Here is a 15,551-nt window from a genome sequence, read left to right as displayed (position 1 = left end):
AATAGCTAAAGTTCATAAGCAATGTACATACTCGCTGTTCCAAGTCTCACGAACAATATGAAAGACACCACCAATAACTCTTTGGCCGGATTTGGTCCGTACAAGCATCTGACTGAAGTATGGCCCAAGGCCTCATGTTTGATTTGACAATTGACAAATACACAGGCTCACAGTCTCGAGGATGATTGGACAGGAAAATCTTCAGCAAAAGAGAGGCGTAAATTGCAAAATCGCTTGCATCAGCGAGCGTGGCGTACGCCGATTTTCCTTCATAATGCATGTACGCAACTAATATGTAGAAGGTCGAAAAAAGGCTGCAGAACGAGCAGAGACATCATCTATTGAAAGCTGCAGAGGCTGCGGTTCGAATCTTGCCCAAGAGTCAGGCCTGGACTTGGCTTTCGCGAAAGCCTCTGCCGCACTCATTCCACAGCATCGGTTACGTGTAGCGCCTCCACCTGGTTATGTGGGTATTGGAAGTGCAACACCTGAGACAAATTCGCATCAATTGACGCTTAACAATTCTGTTTCGCCAGGAAAAAATGCACATCAAGACCTAATCCACTTCGATGGAGACACCCGAACTTTAGGTGCAATTTCTAGCGTCACGCCAATATGTTATGCAAACGACATTATGAACGCCCCCCTCTCCGCCGATCACCGACTCATAACTCTCATTCAATTCAATGCTCTCCGTGCATTCATAACAAATATGTCCCTCACATCCTCACTTAATGCAATCCCCACAGAATGTCACATTCAACTCTCAATAGTTCTGCCCACGCCTCCTCAGCCGCCACCGACATTCACTCCGACTAAGCTGCAGCGCTTGCATCCCCACCCATATTGGGTGGATTCTGTTCCATCCCCAACTCTACGGGATAATTTAACTATTGCTATTGCAACTGGCGACCCGCGATTCGACGAGGACGCACTATGTGGAGATATGTGTGGAGGGCTATGGGATGGGTACGATAATTGCGCCGAATATGGGATTCTGGTTTGGGGCGAGCCATGGTTGGTAGAGAGTTGGGAAGTCACGCAAGGGTTCTTGCGAAGATGGGGATGGCTTTTGAAAGATTGCTCAGATATGATAAGGGCCAGCAATGACTGGAGAGAGTCGAGAGGTGAGGAGAGACTGATTGTAGAGGTATGATGAAGATGACATATACATATGCTACGCTCTAGAATGCGGATGCTAGTAAACCAATATTGCCCAGAATGAATCGTTCAACGGAACATCGACGACTCGACTAGTTTGCCCCTTCTCCTGTCTTTACCCCAAGTCTCTTGCGTTCTTCAATGCGCTTTCGTTGCTCATTGCGCTCTTTCATCCCCGTATTGATATTGAAATGGGCCCCGCGGAGCTCGGCGTACAGTTTCCCTGCTGTAACGTCTTTGATGGGCTCACGCCACGGGCCAGTGATCTCAGTCTTCAATAAATCTGTATCAACCATCACGTCTTCATGCGCCCTCAGCACAAAGACAATACTAAACCGATATTTTGCTGGTTCTTTTCGACTGACTTGCGATGCAGCAGCCCCCTTGCCGACCGATTTACCGTATGCGACCACACGGTGTCCGCCAGCCGGATATCTGAAGTTTGACAGTCGCTCCAATTGGCGACCACCCAGCAGGGTCGCGCAAGGGGTACTATAGTCCTTTTCGATGGGTATGTGTTGTGCGCCATTCCAAACTTCCAGCCCTGGCACGTCGCCGACGACACAACTGAGAAGACCCAGATCCGCATGTGGTTCTGCGACAATCTTTTCCTGCCACCCTTCGTATCGGAATAACCTCAACATTGTAGCAGTCTTTTGCTCCTCGTGGTCGCCCATCTCTTTGCAGGGTCCGACAAATCTTCTTAAGCCTTCATTTTCGCCATCGGGTATGTCCAGGGTGGAACTGATGCGCCCAAGGCAGGCGTCGAGATGTGAGCCCATCAGATCCCAATATCGCTTCGCAGGGCCCTTCAGCACATCCGGTGTGTATGCTAGAGTTCGCAAGGTGATAAATTCTTTCTCCCCAGGGATCTTTGACCAACCCTCTTCGCTACCATGCCGAGTCTTCCATTTTTCTTTCTCCTCGTCTGGAAGGTCGAAGAATGCAGCGCTGGCGCGAAAAAGATCCTCATATGCTGTCTGGATGGGGTGTGATCCTGGATTCAATGTTGCTTGTGGCTCGGCGGCAGACTTGGTGATAGAGCTGGGTTTAGCGGTCGGCTGAGGAAATGTGACTATGGTCCATCCGAGCTGCGAGAGTATATGTTGATGTTCAGGGAGGACTAGCGGAAGAGGGGAGGGTTTCAATGGCGCCCTTGGATCAAAGTAGTCTTGTGGCTGCTCTTTGGTCTCCCTGGTCTTCCTGTTTGGTTTAAAGCGTGACAACAAGCGGGATATCGGGGAATCCCGGCGCGCCTGATTTGGTGCAACTGCCATTTACTTGATTTGGAGTATGGTGGCCAAACACACTGTAGATACTGCGGTAGACAATTCGTGAATGTTAAATGAATCCCGTGAAGCGATGGAGAGGTCCAGGTACTCAAGTAAGAACTAGGTACCTCACCGCCGAAATGAGGCTGGCAGCGCCACGCGTGCTAAGCCACCAGCACTGCCTTAAGGTTCTCAGCAGGAATGATATCAGAAGAGCGAATACGAAAACGATGGCATTTTACTCTCGGTACGAGGTGTTAGCATTGCATCTAGCTGAGCTGTATTCGCACCTTAATCCTTGCCTTAGTTCAACTCTTGTTCGTAGTAAGGACGTGGAATATTCAGGATACGGACACACGGGGCTGGGGGTTTAGTTCTCGATCGCCACACTAAACCAGTGCTCCGTCTGTTACTTTTCGTTTGTATAGGTCAGACTAAAACTGTTTTAGGACGAAGGAGAGTTGGAAGTTGGTTGGAATATGAGGTAGAATCGTACATTTGAGTGAAATGATGAATCACGTGCATTTTCTGCCTCTTCTCAACCCTTTTGACGTCACATATCGAGGTCCGTGATCGGCGGCGCGACCCTGCCAAGCCTGCGACTTGTCATACCAGAGGGGAAAGTAATTCTCCTCTACAACACTTGTGAACACCCCACACTCCCCAATTGCGTAAACCACATCACAATTGAAGCTTACGAAAGCATCATCAAACAAGAAAAAATATAATATGTCGAGCTCGGAAAGAAAATATGCGGTATGAATTGTGTAAATTTCCAATTGCCTGCCTCTTAATCGTCGTCGCAATGGCCCCTCACACTATGCTCACCTATCCACGGATGGACATACTTTGATGAATCGCAAAGCATGTACGTATAGGTATCTTGGGTGCCATTGGAACAGTTGGAAACCGATTTATTTCCATCCTTGGGAATCATCCTCAACTCAAGGTTGTTGCCGTCATAGCATCCAGATCAGCGGGAAAGCGATATGGTGATGTGACTTACTAGAAAGTCTCCTCACCAATGCCCGCGAGAATTGCGGACATGATCGTGAGGAATTGCGATCCTGGCGAATTTACAGACTGCGATGTTGTCTTCTCTGGTCTTGACTCTTCCGTTGCTGGCGATGTCGAGACAGCCTTCTTGCAGGCCGACATTGCTGTCTTCTCCAACGCGAAGAACCATAAGTTGGCTCCTGTCGTACCATTGGTTATCCCTACGGTCAATTTGGCACACAACATCATTCCCGCACAGCGTCAACAGTACAACCTTAAGAAGGGACTTTTGATCTGCATTAGCAATTGCGCTGGTGAGTCATTAACTCGAACTCAAAAAACATCGTGCTAAACATTCGTAGTTGTCGCCAATGCAAGCTTTGTCGGGAGCTGGCTACCCCGGTATCAGCAGTAAGTGAATTGAAGCGCTGTTGTACGGGCGTCTCTTTCGCACATTCTCTACTAACATCATGTCAGGCATCGATATCATGGACAATGTCATCCCTTTCATCAGCGGAGAGGAGGACAAGATCCAAGCTGAGGCCTTTAAGATTCTCGGCACCGTAGAGCAGAGCTCCGCCGGAATTGCTAATCAGTCTGTACCCATCTCCAATGCCTGCAACCGCGTACCAGTACTCGACGGCCATCTCGTCTGTGTGTCATTGAAATTTGCACAGCAGCCCCCACTAAGCGTGGATGAGGTTCGCGCTGCTTTGAAGGAGTACCAATCCGAGGCACAGACTTTGGGCTGCTACTCTGCGCCTAAGCAAGCCATTCTCGTTCGTGACGAATCCGACCGCCCTCAGCCACGCTTGGACAGAGATGCCGAGGGTGGATACGCCGTCACCGTCGGCAGGGTTCGACAAGATCCAAGCGGTATCTTCGATTATCAATTTGTCGTTTTGAGCCACAACACGATCCTGGGGGCTGCTGGCGCATCTGTCATGAACGCAGAAGCGGCCATCATCCCGGGCTATCAATGAGTGCAATTTTTAAAGCGCACGTTCTTTCATACTTATCAGCATCATAAGATGCTGATCATATAAGGGGCATCAAAAAATCATTATACCTTTTTTTAGATCAGATCACTACAACAACCTTGATTGCCACAATGTCTGCTTCGGCCTTATGTTAGGCAATCCTTTGGCGTATAATTCGCTCATGTTAATGAGCACATCATGCCCGATTTCTTCTAGTCAATGATGTTCATGGGGATTACGTACCTAGGTCTCTTACGGAGCAACAATCGTTCCTTAGAGTTATAGTTTTGAGTCTTGGCCCATGGACGCTGGGTAAATATCGCGGATACTAGGGTTTCCTTGTTTAAATTAAAAATTCCGACATTTATAACGTCCGCATCCCATTTAGGAGCCATCGCCGGCCGAGCATTTCGGAGAAAATAGTCAACGAAAATCCGGGGAATTAAAACTTGTTAAGATCGTCAATTCGGAACTTACCTGTCATAGTTACCAAGGGTGTATTTGGAATAGACAAACTTTGCTGACGGCCACCCTCGTACGATTCGTGAGGGGTACACTAAAAAGTAGGCACGCTGTAGCAAAAAATCATGTAGTAGATAAATTGACCAGTGGAGTATGTCATATAAGCCTATTACTCTTCCAAGAGCTCGCTTGCAGCTCCAGATTCACAAACCTCCTCTGATAGACGATCGCCTACGCCTAGCCCTTTTTTCCCAGTTTTCAACATGATGGGCAACATGATGAGGTCTCACTGCTCAACCGTTCTTTACGAATTATATATAACCTCAAGTGTCTTGCGCAGAGATCGCATCAGAAGCTTCATCTAGGTGTTCTCTTTCAAAACCGAGTTTCACTTGTACAAGTGCCAATCACTACCCTCACAGCCATGCACACCCCGTCCCTCGCCCTTACTCTCTCCATCCTCACCCACACCGTCCTTGCAGGCTGGGACTCCAAACTCTGCAACGGCTCCGGCGGCTGTTTAGGACTAACATGGTTTCCTGGCACCGACTACAAATGCCCTGACGGCGTAACCTTCACAGCGCAGCAACTCGCCGGCGATCTCCTGGCGCTCGACAACGGGCACTACGAAGCCACGACGCCAGAGCAATTCCCAACGAAATGTGTCCGTGGGACGAAACCGGGTCCGAACGATAAGCTTGTTGTGCATACGGGCGAGTATGGTCAGCTATACTATGCGTTCATTTCCGAGGTTTGTAGAGAGGAGAAACCGACGGCGGATTGTTATAATCAGAATCCGAATCCTTCTTCGTAAGATCAATGCCGGTTGGGGAGATTGAGGGAGAGAGCTGATCTGACAATGTGTTAGGAGCACTCTTTGCCAGATTACTACAAAGGATGGGTCTGGGAACTGTGAGCAAGCGTGAACATGAGTCGGAAGCAGCGATGCTTCTGTGCTGGTGAAGATTGTGCCAGAGCATCATGGGCAGCAGAACAAGACGATGGAATCTCATAATTGAGATGCATGTATTAATCAGATATCAAGTTGTTCTGTCAGACTGAGATACGTTGGGTTAAATTAGGTCGACGCGATGCTGATATTTCTGTTGACTTTATTCTTGTCCTCTTTGCCTCCCTTTGTCCCAAACCTCCTTTTCCCTTTCTATTAACCACTCCGGCACAAAGGCCTTGATTCTGATGGGCTGCGACGTGGAGCCTTCCGCACCGTCTGCCTGTAAACCAAATTCCATTCCTGGCTTGAAAGTTCCGCCCTCTGCACTTACTCGTAATGGGGTCATCATCTCGAGTCTGCAGAGCGCAAGCCCTACATTACCAACACTTGCAATGAGCTTTCCAGCTGCTCTTCCTTTCTTGATGGAACCGTTCTCGTCAAGCTGCTTAATGTCTACGCCAGAAGAAACATCCTCACTCCACTGCGGATCAAACCTTGCAGCGGGGTCTGTCGAAGGTAGAGATATTGGCATTTCTTCTCCCGAGCGATACAACTGCACTGGTAATATCCGCTTCCGTACTATTCCAGTATGCTTTGTACGGATCGTGAGCTCCTGGCCGACATAGCATCCCTTCTTGAAATTGATACCTCTTGAAAGATCGATGTTGTATTCCAACGGGAGAGCACTCTCTCTTGCAATCTCTGCCTGGCCTTCCGGTATTCCAAGCATATAGCGTCTGATTTGATACTGTCTCAAGTCCAGAACCTGATCTTCACGAGAGACCGTGTCCGGAGGTCCTTCATGCAACAACCGTATACCAAAACCGTCAGCTCTTGGATCCACCAGTCCGCTTACGAAATTGGATGAGTCGATCACGCCCTGTGATTCAGCCCCCCAAGCGGTCCATAAGTTGTGTTCCTCGCGCGGTACGTGCTTGAGGGTAACCTTGGATCTTAATTTGTGCTTCTTCAAGTGTCGCAGGACAGTGTCGACTTCCTGGCCATCTACATCAATGAAGCACGACCAATCCCCGCCACCCGTTCCTTCAACGCTGTTTGGCCAGACGAATATATCCCATAACACCCTTCCTCTTGCGTCTAGAAATGCAGAGTAAAACGGTTCTCCATTGTGAGGATCCACGCTATTGGTGATAAGGCCTTGTAAAAACTTCGCGGCGTCTGGGCCTGCGAGCGAGATAAGGTGACGGTGAGACAACTGGACGAGTCCGTACTTTGCGACTGGTCCTATATCGGCTGAGGACTGAGGAGCACCTGTGGCGTCTATAGTATCGTGGACGGATGATGCATAATTTCTATTTGTCTGGGCATATATTCGAGTCTTCGATGATGTCCGTTCGAAAATAAATCTTGAAGATAGAATTCGTTCAGTTGGTCGTAATGGATTAAGAGTCGCAGCGGATGCGTATGTCGCGGACAAGGCGGGGGCATTTATGTTCAGACGCGTTGGTATCTGCTTCAACCGAAGAGCCCTTGAGCAAGAGGTACATATAAATGACGCTGAGTTCGGTCGAACACTCATGATTGATCTCAATAACCGGAAGGACTAATGATTCGAGTCGTGGATTGAGAGATCGGAGCTCTGACCAAATCTTTTTGAAGTTGAACAATATTAGTGTCTTGGCGGAGGGTGATGTCATACAGATTGGACAACCGCGGATTCGTCAATTCATTTCCAGGTGCAACCAGCAACTGCCTCACGTACGACAGAACAGTAATCATAGGGTAAATCCTACTTGTCGGACACCTAAGATTTGTTGTCTGACACCTAGGATTTACCTAATCATAGCAGCTCGCTGGCCTTTGTGGCATACAAACACGTTTGCTCGATAGATCGGTCGGCAGGACTTTTGGAGAATCATTGTGTTTACATGAGGAACGCCTAAAATGCCCTAGCTGCAGATATCGAGGGTCAGAATTATGATCCCAATGAACTTGCCAAACAATACAAATGCCCGATATTCTACGCCGCTGCTGCTCAAATCGTTCGCAGCCCAAGGAACCTACACCAGCAAGACGTCTTGATCATAACGAAACTATACAAAGTTGAAAACACTCAGTCGTTTTTCCTAGTCAGCCGTGCACGCTCATCGCCGTCTGTTGGACTCGCGGGCTCTAATTCATCGTCACTCCACTTGTCATCATCTCCGACAGCAAATATGGTGTCACCATCAAGACTCTCCCGAGGTGGTATCACGGGCTTCTGAGGTTTGGGTGCAGGCAGAGGAGAAACATCCCGGTTGAAGTTTGAAGGGCCTTCGTTTCGATTCCTTGGTGCAGGATCGTATGCTGGCGGGTGGTCGCCACCACCTTCTTCCTCATCCAGGGAATCACGCAGAGATGCAATCTCGAAGCCCTCGTCATCTTGTGCAATCTGTATGGACTGTTAGTGCGTTCACATTGCATTACAGAGACCTGTCTTACCTCGTCGCTCATGGCAAATCGTCTGTTGTTCACCGTGGGTCTCCACATGTAAGCCACGAAACATACATCGGCCAGATAAACCAGGTTCAACCAGCCGTCGAGAACGAACCACCTAGTTTGCCAATGCGTGGGCGCAAACTCAGGGCTTGATGCTCCGGCAAAGGTGAAGCTGTTGATGAAGAAAAATCCAAAGATAACAACGATGCTTCCCAGGATACACCACCAGAGCTTCTTGTACATATCCGCCTTAACGTGCTGCTTGCGCTCCATCAAATCTTTCATGGTTAGGTTAAGAGAGTTAAGGGTCCAGATGTAAAACGCCGTGAGTGTCGCCGACAATGGAAGAATGACAAGTAGAACCAGAGGGCCAGCATCATCGGGTCGGACAGTGAGGGAGGCGACTGCATAGATGACACCGAAAACGAAGTGGGCGACAGCTAACCAACGCACAATCGTCATGGTTTTGCCGAGCGAGGTCTTGACAACACCATAACCCATGCACACGATCAAAAGCAGGAAAAATGAGAACGAGTTCCTGAAGGCATTGAGTACCGCGACGACGATCATCAACACCTTCGCTCCCACATTGTCCCCATGGCGATTCTTATAGTCATAGAAACCCCAGGTCATCAACATTTCCAGGACCAAGAATGCGATGATGGCTGTAATGTAGTTCTGGACGGCCAGAATGTCATGCCTATTTTGGAAATAGAGAAAGCCCCAGAAGATGCCAATAACTGCGTATACGATGGTGATTCCGCCGTAGAATGGAAGCTTGGCGATCTCCGCGGCGCGAAGTTCGCCATAGGCGTTTTGAAAGGTGACTATAGCGGTATAGTCAACATCTTTGGTGTATGCAGCCGTCGCCACGCAGTAGTATCCAGTCCGCAGGGGTATCCTCTTCTCTTCGTTCTGTGCTACGGGGTATTTGGCGACCTGGGGTTCTTTCAGATGGACCGCGGAGGTTCGGATGTAGTTTTTCGACATCTGGTCAGCGTTATCGGCGAGAATCCATTGGCCCTTTTGCGTTTCGTTGCAGAGCTTGATGTTGATAGTATCATCGTTGCAGATGTAGTCGCGCTGCGCCGTACGTTAGCCACATTGCCGCGTGAACTGCGATCATGTATTCCCAACGAACCTCGTCAACAGGCTTGTCTGAAGGCTTGCCCAGCAAGTCTGTGTCTTTCCACTCCCAGATGACGACGCCCACGGTCGGGTCGTCAATTCCTTTGTTTTTCTCTGTATTCTCCTCCTGCTTGAGGAACTTGACCATGATGTACGGTTCTACTTTGCCGCCCCATGACTTCTTGCTGTACATTCCGGAGCATTTTTGAGTGTCATCAGGAGTCTAACAGTCAAAATCAGTATCCTAATACATTACGGATGTCGGGTGGAGTGTACCAGAGTAACGTCCACGGCTGTGACCGCAGTGATGCCTGCTAATAGCAGCAGGGCGGAGGTCCGCCATAGCTTCATCTTGAACGTAAGGCCAGCTGGCGTGAAGCCTTGCTGTTGTGGAGATGGGGAGCTTCGGTCGAGGGCGACGAATGCGCGGAGCGTGATCAGAGGATGCGGCTCTTCAAGTGTGCATCGCAATCCAGGTAAGATATCGTTTGTATGGGAGGAGCCGGGAATCACGGATTGTTAAAAGGTGTTAGTTATTTAGATGCGCGTCGTAAGTCCCAAGTTCCGCCCCGACGTTGGTCCGTGCGGGCCTTCCCACTTTGAGGCGGCGTCCATGTCTATAATTATTCGTCACATCCGACGAATCCTTCTGGATAAGCCAGCGTCTTTTGTATACCATACTCATACTATGCCAGGCAAACACGTTGAAGGCATCGCCGAGAAGGCATGCCGCCGATGTAAAGATAACTCTGCCGTACTAGTCGTGCGATTAGAGCCACTCTGCAGGTACTATCAAAATGTGACATGATTCATAACTGGCCGTTCACTAACAAAATTGATATAGAGACTGTTTTAATAGATATGTCCAAACCAAGGCCATAAAGCGAATGGAGACTTTTCGTGTTAGGAATTCTGCCCCAGATCAGCAGCGCAAGATTTTGCTACCAGTATCTTTTGGTGTATCTTCAGTCTCTTTACTCCATATCCTGGATACCCACTTGAAAACTCAACAAGCTAAAACTGGCCGAACTGGCTACTCCCTCGTAGTTTTCTTCGTCGACACCTCCAGTATCGATGAGAAGTCCCCTAATCCGGAGTTATTGAAAAGACTGCAAGAATCATATCCCGATCATACCTACGTCTCAGTTGCGTTGCAAGATTTGGTCGCACATATTCCTCCGGGAGATCCGTTACTAGAACTTGTACCAGCCCTTGGCCTAGAAAATACTCCAACACTTGAACGTTTCTCGACATTGGTGAACTCGTTAACATCCGCCACCGCACGCGCCGATGTTCTCTCCACTCTACGAACCAGGTTGATCGTTGAGCGCGCCAAGTTGGCTGGGTGTGAGGGTATCCTATGGGGAGACAGCACCACCAAGCTGGCGGAAAAGACTCTATCAGAGACAGCAAAAGGGCGTGGCTTCAGCCTTCCCTGGCAGATTCTGGATGGCGAGTCTCCTTTTGGGATTGGTTTCCACTACCCTCTCCGCGATGTGTTGAAGAAAGAATTGGCTTCGTACGTCGAATTGTCCGACCCATCTCTTTCAACATTTGTGCACGAAGGCTCTACTTTGGCGACACAGGCCTCGATGAGTTCCAAAAATACGACAATTGACGACTTGATGAAGCAATATTTCGAGTCTGTAGAGGAAAACTTCCCTAGTATCGTCGCAAACGTTGTGCGCACCACTGGCAAGCTCGAGGCGAGTGAAGTCGCTCAATCCGATCCACGATGCAGTCTTTGCAAAATGCCAGTTGTGCAGGGTCGATTCGGCATACATGGTTGGGGCGGAGACCAACAGGACGGACTTCTGCCTGCTGGAGCCGACACCGCCACAGGGCTATGTTACGGTTGTACGCGATCGATGCCTCGCTCCACAGTCGTCTCGAACGGTTCATCCTGAGTTTCTTTACATCGCACTCTAGATAACCACCGCTTTATCAAGTATCTACTACAGCGCAGTGCATCAGTGATGATGCACCTTTAGAGGCGGCGACTACCTGGCACCTGTTTCTAAGCGCCGTTCCCCACCATATCTGCCATCTAACCGCCAGCATAACGTTTCAGATGCTACGACGAACGACAAGGATGCATCGATTGCGGCACAGCAGTGTGCAGTGAAGGCAAAAAATATATTAATCACTCCCATCCGCTGTATCTTCCAGACATGTATACTCTGTTGTTATGTCGCTTCGCGCTCTCTTCCTCGCCTACATATCCAGCAGAGTCGCAGCAGTCCCGCTTCGTCCCCAGGCAGCAGAGGACGTCTGGTTCGACTCACTTCCTAATAATGTAGCCTGGACAGACGCCCCACAGGTCCGGGGCACTTTTGATCTGCTTTTATCGTGTATCACGACATTGTCTCTTTGCGCGTGGACGGCATACCACCCAAACGTCTATTACACATCCTCTGGGTGGCGACGACTCGGACACAGAGCACTCTGGATGGCAATTGCAGTTTTCTTACCAGAGGTCGTTCTATACTGTGCGTGGGAACAGTGGTGGGCTGCAAGAAAGCTCAGAAACGCGATCGATACGACTGGGGCTTCTGCATTTGATGGCAACGGTGTTCGGACAACTACTGAAGGGTGTACCAGTTGTCCAGGAGCCAGACCAAGCTCCTCATTACCAGACAACAGTTCAGACTTGCAGACCAGCGGGACGCACGCGCCGACAGCTTCAAAATCTGAGCAGGACAGCAAGCCGCAGAGAAAAACTTCTGGACGATTGCAACAGTTTGGATCTTCGTTATCGGCTGTCTTCAAGAGACAGAAAAAGAAGAAGAGATGGACATGGACCACAGAACAAGCATTTTTTGCACTGACGGGCGGCTTTGCGATACCAGCACCAAGTCGTCTGGAAAGCGCAACTGCTTTGGAGAACAAGTCTGCAGCACCCACCCATCTCACTTTAACGCCATCGGGAATATTATTCCTCGCACAGCTCGGGCTACTACCGAATACAACCCCGGAAACAGTCTCTGACAAATCGAAGGCAGATCTAATAGCGAAATTAGTTGTGTGTATACAGGCCGGTTGGTTTCTACTTCAATGTCTTGCACGGACAGTGAAAGGCCTCCCTCTCAGTCTCTTGGAGATCCATGTCCTGACACACGTCTTGTGTGCATTTGCAATGTACCTACTTTGGATTGACAAGCCATACGACGTGGGAAGTCCAATCATGATTGAGGACGACGTGGTGCGGGATCTCGGAGCCTTATGGATGCTAGGGAACAGCGAAACAACTGGATTGGGTATTGATGCAAAGCTTGGGTATGACGACAGCCTCGAATGCGCGCTCACCTCGGAAGTCCACCTCTCTCATATTCAGGCATTCTATCGAGCCCCTCATGGTAATTCTACATACCAGCGGTACACGAGCCTTGTACGCAAGCAATTCAAGCGTAATGTCCCGCCGATACTGGAGGCAGAACCCGAGACCAGATTAGCTCTACCGAATGAACTCGAAACCACGCATCTTGAGCAAGCAAACGCAGCACTGAAGTTCCTCAAGTCGCTCGACATCCACTTCCCTTACCACAGCAAAGCGGACGAGCTCTCGTACCGACGCGACGACCCGCAAGACCAAACGATATACCGGCACTCCACCCCAAACGCCAGAATCCGCTTTGCCACACAATACGTCATCCCGGAACGAAGCAACCTCCTGATCGATGGTCTCACCGACTTGACTGGAGACAAATCTCATTCAACCCACGTCCTACGCTCACTGAAGACATTCGCATTCATGGGATCCGCGTACGGAGGCCTGCACCTCGCGGCATGGAACGCCCACTTCGCGTCCAACATTGAGGCCTGGCTCTGGCGTGCATCGGGAATCGTCATGATCACGATGCCCGTAGCCAGCGCCATAGTTGGTACCTGTTTCGCCCTGGACGACACGTTGCGAACCCGCTGGCGTCGCTACCGAGACGACCCTGCGACCAACAGCGTGAGGAGGATGGTTGAACGCGTACGTTGGCACGTCCTCAAGTACCTCGGTCTCTCGGCGATGTGGCCGGCGGCCATGGTGGCACTGGTGGCTGTGGTTGTGTATCCAGCTGCCAGGGTTTACGTGCTCGCGGAGAGTTTTGCAGGTCTGAGAAGCGCAGAGAAGGGCATTTATAAGACGGTGGAGTGGACGGGATTCATACCGCATGCTGGGTAGGTTGCCGGGAGGGAAAGAAGGGGAGGGAGGAAAGAAATGAGAGGAAAGAAACGAATTGTCCCTGTGTGTGTTATATTTGCACGTAGTAGAAACGACGTTCATCTGTTGATATAGAAGTCCGACCATGAAGCTGACGGGACATCATTAATGGAAATGTTTTATTGAACCCATTATTTTCAGATGGTAGGGAAGGCAAGATGCCATGATACAATGTTCTGTGTACTACGGTGATGATTGTCCGCATTTCTCGGAAAGACGAGGCTAGGTACCTAGAAAATCGACATTCGCGTGGTGTGATGATGGGAAAACCTCGACTTATTCTCGCCAAGGTGGCGGATGTTCAAGCTACTACTCCTGCTCGTATTTACGTTAACATCGGATTCAGAGTATATAGGATTTACTCGTTTATATTGATTATTATAGTTATAGTAGAGTGGGCCCAACTTGGATATCCTGGCGATTACATGGAGACAGATGATTATGAATAAGAAGGGAAGGAAAAAAGAATGAGAAAGAATGAGCGATTTCGTAACGATTCGTTAGTAGCGGTCGATGAGGAGGTATTACACAAGTGTACAGATGAAAGTAAAAATCAATCTAGCGAACGCTGGCGCAAAGAGAGGGCCGATCAGCCATACAACACGCAAAAACCTGAGCAAACGCCGTACAAAGGGCTGTTCCTGCTATACACAGGTATTTGTAGTACTATTAGAAATGAAAAAATAATGCGATGGTTTTCAGGGCTTCAATGTCTCCTGCTGTCCCTTGTGTTGTTGCGGCTCGGGCCGTCGCGATGAGAGCGTTGCGATCGGTGGGTGTCGTTCCTCGAAGGTATGGCCATTTCCTCGTCGCGGATCCTCTCGTTCCTGCGACCAGAGTATGCACGGGTTGGGTGCCGGACTTCGTCGTGGTCGTCGGCGAAGGTGTTGCGGCGCTCTTCCTCCTCATCGGAAAAGTCTTCGTAAATGGTCGCGGGCGTGTAACTCAATCTGTTGAGCCTCTTCTCTTCCGCGATAAGCTCTTTGGATTTGTATTTTTTGTCGAGGTGCTCCTCAAAAAGGCGCACGTTTTTTGCGTTGCACTTATAGGCCGCATCGGCAATGTCGCCAACGAATGGAACCAAACCAACAAGGAAGTCGAGTGCCAGGTTGAACAGCATCATTATGATCACCGTCACTGGAAGGCCGTCTGTGCATCTGCTCATACTCCAGATGAGTTTAGCAGCAAACCCGGCATCGAGAGCATCGCCGACTGCAGGGACGATACCAACGACGGACGACCAACCGAAGCGGACACCCATGAAATTGAATAAGCACATGTCTAGTCTGTAGGCGGTCTTGCGGGCGCGGGCGAGGATGTTCGCATCGTGCTCGGGGATATAGGCAGGAATCTGTCTCTTGACCTTCTTCGTCTTGCCCGGCTTCCTAGGGTGCGGGATTTCTTCGTAGAAAGGGTCCTATACACATGTCGTAAGTAGATGTTATGAATATAGTGTGAACGCATGAAGTCGATGACTTACATATTGTGATCCGACTTTCTTGTCCTTGTATTTGTTGAGCTCACTAGAGAGCATCTTCTTCGCGGCATACTTTGCGATGAGTTGCGTCATCGTTGCGGTGTGGTGTGTGTAGACTGAAGTTGGATGGGATGGAAAGGAGAGAAGACAAGGGGTGGATGTGGTGTTTTTCTTTCCTCGTTTGTCGCTACTGTTTGAGGAGAGAAGGAATTGGTCTTGGGATAAATTGAAGAGTCTGAGGCGACACAGGCAAACTTATAGGTAAATAATATTGAGAGCGCTGTCGTTGTGTCGCAGGTCTGGAATGTTGTCTGAGATGTGGGACAGGATATGGACCAGATGGAAATTAGTGGGCGGCGAGCGTTGGTTGGCTGATGTTGATCGTGGTTACAGGATTTGAAACGGGCGCGCGCGTCGCTGGCCAGCTACAAATAGACCAAATCGAACGAAGCGAATTGCGACGATTGAGTGGAAG

General features: G+C 49.5%; 9 protein-coding genes across 9 annotated transcripts; 5 read left to right on the top strand and 4 right to left on the bottom strand.

The window, feature by feature from the left end:
• Positions 1–119: 119 nt before the first annotated feature.
• BU24DRAFT_437934 (uncharacterized protein) lies at positions 120–1,156 on the top strand (the record flags this gene model as incomplete). Its single annotated transcript, XM_033530230.1, has 3 exons — positions 120–136; positions 174–295; positions 450–1,156. The coding sequence occupies 3 exons, from the start codon at positions 120–122 to the stop codon at positions 1,154–1,156; spliced, it is 846 nt and encodes a 281-aa protein (XP_033376731.1).
• Positions 1,076–2,925, bottom strand: BU24DRAFT_429410 (uncharacterized protein). Its single transcript, XM_033529726.1, has one exon. The coding sequence runs from the start codon at positions 2,436–2,438 to the stop codon at positions 1,254–1,256; it is 1,185 nt and encodes a 394-aa protein (XP_033376730.1). The 5' UTR covers positions 2,439–2,925; the 3' UTR covers positions 1,076–1,253.
• Positions 2,926–3,456: 531 nt separating this feature from the next.
• On the top strand, positions 3,457–4,411 carry BU24DRAFT_468988 (uncharacterized protein; the record flags this gene model as incomplete). The annotated part of the gene is made up of 3 exons (XM_033532570.1): positions 3,457–3,742; positions 3,807–3,839; positions 3,906–4,411. The coding sequence occupies 3 exons, from the start codon at positions 3,457–3,459 to the stop codon at positions 4,409–4,411; spliced, it is 825 nt and encodes a 274-aa protein (XP_033376729.1).
• An 883-nt stretch (positions 4,412–5,294) lies between these two features.
• On the top strand, positions 5,295–5,796 carry BU24DRAFT_468987 (uncharacterized protein; the record flags this gene model as incomplete). The annotated part of the gene is made up of 2 exons (XM_033532569.1): positions 5,295–5,680; positions 5,739–5,796. 2 exons carry the CDS (start codon positions 5,295–5,297, stop codon positions 5,794–5,796), a joined length of 444 nt encoding a protein of 147 aa, XP_033376728.1.
• A 97-nt stretch (positions 5,797–5,893) lies between these two features.
• On the bottom strand, positions 5,894–7,489 carry BU24DRAFT_429408 (Aminomethyltransferase folate-binding domain-containing protein). The gene has a single exon (XM_033529725.1). The coding sequence runs from the start codon at positions 7,360–7,362 to the stop codon at positions 5,983–5,985; it is 1,380 nt and encodes a 459-aa protein (XP_033376727.1). The 5' UTR covers positions 7,363–7,489; the 3' UTR covers positions 5,894–5,982.
• A 36-nt stretch (positions 7,490–7,525) lies between these two features.
• On the bottom strand, positions 7,526–9,908 carry BU24DRAFT_445546 (uncharacterized protein). Its single transcript, XM_033530707.1, has 4 exons — positions 9,666–9,908; positions 9,403–9,612; positions 8,265–9,344; positions 7,526–8,214 (listed from the first exon to the last, which is right to left on the bottom strand). The coding sequence occupies exons 1-4, from the start codon at positions 9,738–9,740 to the stop codon at positions 7,897–7,899; spliced, it is 1,683 nt and encodes a 560-aa protein (XP_033376726.1). The 5' UTR covers positions 9,741–9,908; the 3' UTR covers positions 7,526–7,896.
• Positions 9,909–10,077: 169 nt separating this feature from the next.
• On the top strand, positions 10,078–11,296 carry BU24DRAFT_468984 (cytoplasmic tRNA 2-thiolation protein 2; the record flags this gene model as incomplete). Its single annotated transcript, XM_033532568.1, has 2 exons — positions 10,078–10,175; positions 10,234–11,296. The coding sequence occupies 2 exons, from the start codon at positions 10,078–10,080 to the stop codon at positions 11,294–11,296; spliced, it is 1,161 nt and encodes a 386-aa protein (XP_033376725.1).
• A 395-nt stretch (positions 11,297–11,691) lies between these two features.
• BU24DRAFT_313500 (uncharacterized protein) lies at positions 11,692–12,579 on the top strand (the record flags this gene model as incomplete). Its single annotated transcript, XM_033522854.1, has 2 exons — positions 11,692–11,961; positions 12,178–12,579. Coding segments are annotated over 2 exons (672 nt in total), but the record flags the coding sequence as incomplete, so codon positions are not given.
• Positions 12,580–14,295: 1,716 nt separating this feature from the next.
• BU24DRAFT_98601 (uncharacterized protein) lies at positions 14,296–15,422 on the bottom strand. Its single transcript, XM_033534866.1, has 2 exons — positions 15,080–15,422; positions 14,296–15,016 (listed from the first exon to the last, which is right to left on the bottom strand). Exons 1-2 carry the CDS (start codon positions 15,167–15,169, stop codon positions 14,306–14,308), a joined length of 801 nt encoding a protein of 266 aa, XP_033376723.1. The 5' UTR covers positions 15,170–15,422; the 3' UTR covers positions 14,296–14,305.
• Positions 15,423–15,551: the final 129 nt, after the last annotated feature.

This window comes from Aaosphaeria arxii (assembly GCF_010015735.1).
Source record: "Aaosphaeria arxii CBS 175.79 unplaced genomic scaffold BU24scaffold_19, whole genome shotgun sequence".
NCBI lineage: Eukaryota > Fungi > Ascomycota > Dothideomycetes > Pleosporales > Aaosphaeria > Aaosphaeria arxii.
Note: the sequence above shows the minus strand (reverse complement) of the source record. Positions and strands in the feature narration are given on the sequence as shown.